We start from the raw sequence: 6,290 nt of genomic DNA on the forward strand, positions 1-6,290 counted from the left end.
TAGGGTAGGGAGAATGTTCTGGAACTGGATAGAGGTGGTGGAGACGTGGGAGCCACCTGTCCTGCCAGCCAGATGGAGCCTCTGTAAGGGTCAGCACCCGGGAAGCCAGGTGCCACAGGGTCAGCAGGGTCGCCCTCCTCATACCTCCCCCAGCACGCCCCCACCAAGGGCTGCCATGCACGCTCTCGCGAGGGCGGCCGGGTTTCCAGGTCTGATGGAGAAACCGAGGCATGGCCTGCTCCCGGCGCCCCAGGACCCCTGCACCCCCTACTCACTGCATCGAGTTGTAGCTGGAAAAGGAGACGAGGCCGCCGAGGGCCAGCGAGAAGGAGTAGAACACCTGCCCGCCCGCGTCCAGCCAAGTGACCGGTTGGCCAGCTCGGTGACCTGGGCAGAACGAGAGCGCGGCGTCAGCGGGCAGTGGGCAGCGGCGGGCGGCACTCACGTTGGGCGTGAAGAGGAAGGCGATGCTGGCGCCCGCGCCTTTCAGCCTCAGGCTGCGGATCAGGAAGATGGTGAGCACGAGGTAGGGCAGCGTAGAAGTCATGTACATGGCCTGCAGCGGGGCAGGGAGGCGGGCTCAGGGCGGCCGGCGAGGGCGCGCTCTGCACCGCAGCACCACAGCACCGCAGCCGCGCGCGGCGCCCGCCCCGCACCTTGCCCGTTGTCTCGATTCCGCGGATGGTGCACACGTAGAGCACGCTCCAGGCACACGTGAGGCACAGCAGGATCCACCGCTGCACCGAGCCCGTGTCGTTGATGGACGTGGATATGTTGAGCGTCTCGCGGTACCAGAATTAGTCCACGGAGGAGCTGCGCGCGCACTCATCCGTGTAGCCTGCCAGGGTGCGGCCGTGACGCGTGTCGGCGGGAGCAGCACACGTGCACGCACCCGGGGCTGCATGCTCCCTAGCTCCTGACGGCCTCCCTCTCCTTTGGCTGCCCTGGGGGGAGTGGAGTCCTGGGGCTCCCTGCCCCCAGCCCCTCCAGCACCCTGGCTTCGGCCCCAGGCGCAGCTCACCAGTGAGGTTCTGGTCCAGCGGGCACTGGCTCCAGGGCAGCCGGTCCTGGAAGGAGTTGAAGAAGTACCAGAAGATCCAGGCGGTGATGGTGTTGTTGTGCAGCCCGACCGTGAAGGACGCTAGCATGGCGGTGATGCCTGCGTGGGCGAGGGGGCTTCAGGGGAGATTCCGCACGTGGTGGGACCGGGGCTCCTATAGGTGCTTGCCTCTAACAGAACCAAGCATGAAGGGACCAGGAGAGGCAGCCAGGGGAGGCCTGGATCGTGGGCTTCAGGGCAGGGGCCTCCTGCCCCAGGAGCTCTCATCAGTGGACCCTGCCCCCTGCCCTGGCCGGAGGTCTGAGGGAGCCAGTGCCCCGGTCACAGAGCTGGTCAATGAGTGACCCCCGGGGCTGGCAGGGTGTGGGAGTAGATGGAGGCCGCCTGAGCAGGTGGCCAGCGCCCCCTGCTGGGCTCTTACTCTGGGCAGGCAGGCTGTGCCCCTCCACTCTATGCCGATACTGCCCACACTTCCCAGGTGCCCAGGGAGGGGCCTACCTACACCCTTGAGGGCTGGGTGCATAGCGCTCCACACGCCCACAGGCCCCTTGTGCAGCCTCTGTCCGATGGCAAACTCCAGGTACAGCAGGGGGATGCCCTTGAGGACCAGCAGGATGAGGAATGGGATCATGAAGGCCCCTGGGGAGGCAGCACCAATCAGGGCAGGTCCCCTTCTGGAGGGGCCACGTTGCGGCTGTGCAGTGCCAGCCTGGTGGCCCTCCCAGCCCGCGACTGCCCAGGAGCCCCAGCATGTGCGGGCAGCACCTGTGGAGGCAGGCAGGACCAGGCTGCCTTGCAGCTGAGTGACCGATCCATCACAGATTGGCTGCTGCCCCTGGAGCCGCCCCACTGGGGCTCCCAGTGAGCTTAGCCAAGATGCAGGAGCTCTGTCGTCCATGTATGTCCAGCCCCAGACCTGACATAACTGTGCACATGTGTGTGTGCATGCATGTATTTTGCATGTGCTGCGTGTACATGTATGTGTGTGCATGTCGATATACATGTGTGCATGTATGCACGTGTGTGTGCTTGTGTGTGGGCGTGTGTGTATTGTGTTTTGTGTGTATGTGTGCTTGCATGTGAGTGCATGTGTGTGCAGTGCGTGCATGTGTGCACACATGTACATGTGCTTGTGTGTGTGTGTATATTTGGCCCTCAGTTTCTGTCAGGTTCCCTGGTTGTGCCCTGTGTATGCTCCATGAGAATCACATTGATGGGAATTTTTCGCAGTCCAAAGACAACACCAAGGTGGTTGTTTGGCCTGGGGGTGCGGGGCCCACAGCCCACTCCAGAGGGCCTGGGTTCGAGTCCCAGCTCCACTCCCAGTTCCAGCCTCCTACTGACAGCCACCAAGGAGATGGCTCAAGGACCTGGCTCCCCGGCACCCACGTGGCTTGGCATTCAGGGAGTAAACCAGCAGGTAGAGCTGTCTTTCAAGTAAGTTAGTTAAGTAAAAAAACATGCAGCACCAGGGGACAGTGGCAACCTGTGGTCGGTGAGGAAATGCTGGTGCGTTCTGACCTCAGGGATTCTTGCCCAGGAACCCAGAGAGCAGCCGGACTCTGCTCAAGACATCACCATCACTCAGATCCGGACCAGTGAGGGCATCTCAGTAGATGAGGGCCGAGCAGAGTGCCCACCCCAGAGCTAAGCCCAGGTCTCCCCAAGACCCAGCCCCCACCCTGCAGAGCAAGGCAGCTGTCCCCCAATGGATGGACAGATGGACAGAGGAGCAGAGGAGTTCTGTGCTTGGGCCTGGGTGCTGTGTGACATTAGTGGATGCCAAAGGATGCCTGTAGCCCTCACTCACAGGAGGACCCCAGAGAGACAGGAAGCAGAGCAGGGCTGCCTGGGGTGGGGCCTGGGAGTCAGTGACAGGTGGGCACCCAGCTTTGGGCTGGGGAGATAGAGCTCTTGAGAAGGTGGCAGAGGCAGCTGCACATGGCCCCACCCACTGCCCCTGCTGCACACAGCACCATCAGCTGCACACGGCACTGCTGCCCCTACTGCACACAGCATGGTCTGCAGCCAGCTCTGCCTCCCCAAGGCCGAGGCCCCCCGTCTCAGGCTCCTCACTTCCCCCACCCTCCTCACCCTAAGGGGATGCTCCCGGCCGTCCCTGGGAGCTCTGGCCTGAGACTTCTGGGAAGTGACCTTTGAATGTGGATGACATTGACCTCATTCTGAAATTACAGGAATTCAGGGCTGGGCAGGAACAGGAGACTGACCAAAAAGTTCAGTTTGTCGGGTTGTATGTGAACTCGAAGGAGAAGTCCCCACTGGTGCGAGTCAGCCTGAGGCTGGGATGACCCTGAGTAGAGGCCTCAGGCCATCACGGCTCACACATGTCCAGTGGGCTGTGAGAATGGCCTGCACAGGTGAGCCCCCACCTGGAGTCCACAGGTGCATCCCAGGCCCCGGGCGGGCCAAGGTGGCCCCCTTCCAGCTGGGGGCTTCACCGGGAAGGAGGCACGCAGCAAACCACACAGCCAGAAGCCTGGATGCCAATGGTGGCCCCACACCTGACACCCGGTGGGCGATGTCTCATCCCTGGACGTGGCACAGGATCACCTCGGCCCGCGCTGAAGGCAGCGCCCAGGAGCAGGAAGCAGAGGCCTTCCCGACCCTGTGCCACATGGCAGCAGTGGAAATGAACTTCTGTGTCATCAACATTCTAGAACAGATCTCTCCCTGTGGCCGCTTAACCACTTGTCTGGGCTGCGCCGAGTCACACCGCCAGCATACTAGGTCGGCCAGGGTTCTCTGGAAGCATCCTGGTCTCCAGTGCTGGCCTCCCTGACCTGGCCCCAGCTCTGGTGCTCCCAACGCCATGGTCTGCATCTTACTGCAAGCCTGGGCAGAACCCGGGGGCGCCACCACAGAGCACCTGCTGGGCCTGTGCCCTCATCTGCCACCCAGTGCGCCCCGAGAACCGAGTGTGAGGAGCATGGGCACCCAGCACCCGCGTGTGGGGAGAGGCCTCTGCCTCCCAGCTGCTGCGGCCACAGACGTTCAGCTGCTCCCCTGGAGTTGTTTTCCACCTGTACCCGCAATGAACTCTCATTCCAGCATTTCTCCGCACATCTCATGAGGTGAGTGGGTGTCGGTCAAGTCTCCTGCCGCTCCCTCGGGAACTGCCTTGTGCCCCTCACTGGCTCCTCACGGAGTTAACACATTCGCTGGGCAGAGACGGCCTCCTTCGTGGCGTGCCACTGTGCCACCGGGGCTGCAGCAGGGGTGGCCTTAAATCTGGCCAGTTCTGCCTTGGCACCCCGCAGTTATCCCGTCTCCTTCCGGCCATGGCCTGAAGCCCTCAGCCACGTGCGCCAGACAGCCAGGAGCATCCTGAGCTCCAGGACACTGTGAGGTACTTCCCCAGGAAGTACCTCCTCTTACCCAGGAAATGGGGGTTGTACCATGTAACATTTCCATTTTGCTTTCTTTTTTAAAAGTTTCATTTATTTATTTGAAAGCCAAAGTTATACAGAGAGAGAAGGAGAGGCAGAGAGAGAAAGAGAGAGAGAGAGAGAGAGAGAGAGAGAGAGAGAGAGAGGTCTTCCATCTGATGGTTCATGCCCCAGTTGGCTGCAATGGCCAGAGCTGTGCCTATCTGAAGCCAGGAGCTGAGAGCTTCTTCCAGGTCTCCCATGCAGATGCAGGGACCCAAGGACTTGGCCATCTTCTACTGCTTTCCCAGGCCATAGCAGAGAGCTGGATCAGAAGTGGAGCAGCTAGGATATGAACTGGCACCCATATAGGATGCCGGCACTGTGAAGTAGGCAGACATACAGGCTAAAATTGATTAGATTTGTGAACTGGAAGACCACGCCTTCACCACACCCCTGTGTGACCTCATGCCCCTAACTGATGCCTTCACCATGGCCCTGTGTGGCCTCATTCCCCTACCTGGCCACACTTGGGTGCCCACCAGCCAATCAGGTTAATTAACCACTCGCCTTTGGAAGTGGGTTAAAAGATGGAACATGGTGTGGCCTGGCCCTCTCTTCTTCCCTGGACTCTTGCCAGGAGAGGGCTGGCTGTAGCCCTGCACCACCAGGGCACATGGCCTTCGGGCCATGTGCTCCAGGCTTCCTGGCCTGGATGCTCTTCCATGTGGCTGGTTCCTGGTGCTCGGTATGAACCCCTATTTACCTCTCTCTTAAATAAAGCTCTCAACTCTCCTATGCATTTTTCTCACTAAATAAAAACTTAAAATGTACCATGCTGCCTCATTTATCTGTGCCAATATTTAGAATTCTTCTTTAAATAATAGGCAAGAACCCTCTAGGGCTTATTAATATTGGGGATTTAGTAACAAGCCCATGGTGAAATCATATGGCACCCCAAATTCTGGTAGCACATGTGACACCCCAGAACTTTAAGGGCCACGTTTTTAGTGTAGATTTTAGGGGTCTTCTCCAATTTCAGCTGCAGGCAGCAGCTTTACCCACTACACCACAGCATGGGCCCCAACACTTCCATTTTTCTAAGAGTATAAAAAGCTAGGAAGAACAGAAGCTCTCTGTCATCCACCTAGACTCAGGAGGAGCAGAGCAGGCTATGATAATTCCCTTTCTTTGGCCCCATTCTTCCTAATTAAGCCCTTTTGGGTGTGTGTATGTTTCTCACTTTGTAAATAGTTTATCACATTGCATGCTGTATTTGGGCCTGTATTTAGTATTCTTCTCTAAGTAAAAGCAAGAACCTGGAAAGTTAATTTAGGCCCTACACCTAGTCCATAACATTATAAGATGTCATCTAGTTCTATTTCCTAATAACTCATTGTTGGGATTCGATCTCCCAATGACTGTCAGAGTGGACAAAACATGATGAATCCACAGCAATAAGTCTGGCAATAAATGCCTATATATCCAGATCTTTTTCCACATTACCAATTGACAACTTTCTCCTCTAACGCTTCCAAAACTATCAACTATTTTTCTCTATGACACACTTCATTCAGCTCCAATGTGTTAGGTAGGATTAAAAATTAGCCTATGCATGTAAGAGGGACCTAAGGAACACAAGGCACCACAGAAGGGAAAGCACTGCAGCAGCCCTTAGCAGCCTCAGAAGCACACATTCTGTCCTGCCTAGCATTTTCCACCATAGAATACTACTCCTACCCTGATAACATTACTGGTGGTCCTAGCCTTCTCCCAAGATAAGCTCCCCAGAGGAATCTCCTGGTACCATCTGGGCTACCAACCTAATAACATTCAGTAATAAA

The 6,290-nt window shown here is 57.6% G+C and overlaps 1 protein-coding gene across 1 annotated transcript; it reads right to left on the reverse strand.

The window, feature by feature from the left end:
* Positions 1 to 271: 271 nt before the first annotated feature.
* Positions 272 to 3,892, reverse strand: LOC138848407 (sodium-dependent neutral amino acid transporter B(0)AT1-like). The gene is made up of 6 exons (XM_070067882.1): positions 3,862 to 3,892; positions 1,559 to 1,699; positions 1,022 to 1,159; positions 893 to 939; positions 657 to 782; positions 272 to 556 (listed from the first exon to the last, which is right to left on the reverse strand). Exons 1-6 carry the CDS (start codon positions 3,890 to 3,892, stop codon positions 272 to 274), a joined length of 768 nt encoding a protein of 255 aa, XP_069923983.1.
* Between the last annotated feature and the right edge of the window lie 2,398 nt (positions 3,893 to 6,290).

The sequence above is a fragment of the Oryctolagus cuniculus genome, unplaced genomic scaffold (assembly GCF_964237555.1).
Source record: "Oryctolagus cuniculus unplaced genomic scaffold, mOryCun1.1 SCAFFOLD_68, whole genome shotgun sequence".
NCBI classification, from domain to species: domain Eukaryota; kingdom Metazoa; phylum Chordata; class Mammalia; order Lagomorpha; family Leporidae; genus Oryctolagus; species Oryctolagus cuniculus.

What these genes read in the sequence shown, in the direction of transcription:
- LOC138848407 (XM_070067882.1), bottom strand. Translation starts at nt 3,892, where the DNA reads ATGGCGTTGGGAGCACCAGAGCTGGGGCCAG. An exon ending in CCCAGCCCTCAAGGGTGTAG is followed by an intron (nt 1,160 to 1,558) that starts GTAGGCCCCTCC and finishes TCGCCCACGCAG; the next exon opens with GCATCACCGCCATGCTAGCG. An exon ending in GCTGGACCAGAACCTCACTG is followed by an intron (nt 940 to 1,021) that starts GTGAGCTGCGCC and finishes CCCCCAGGGCAG; the next exon opens with CCAAAGGAGAGGGAGGCCGT.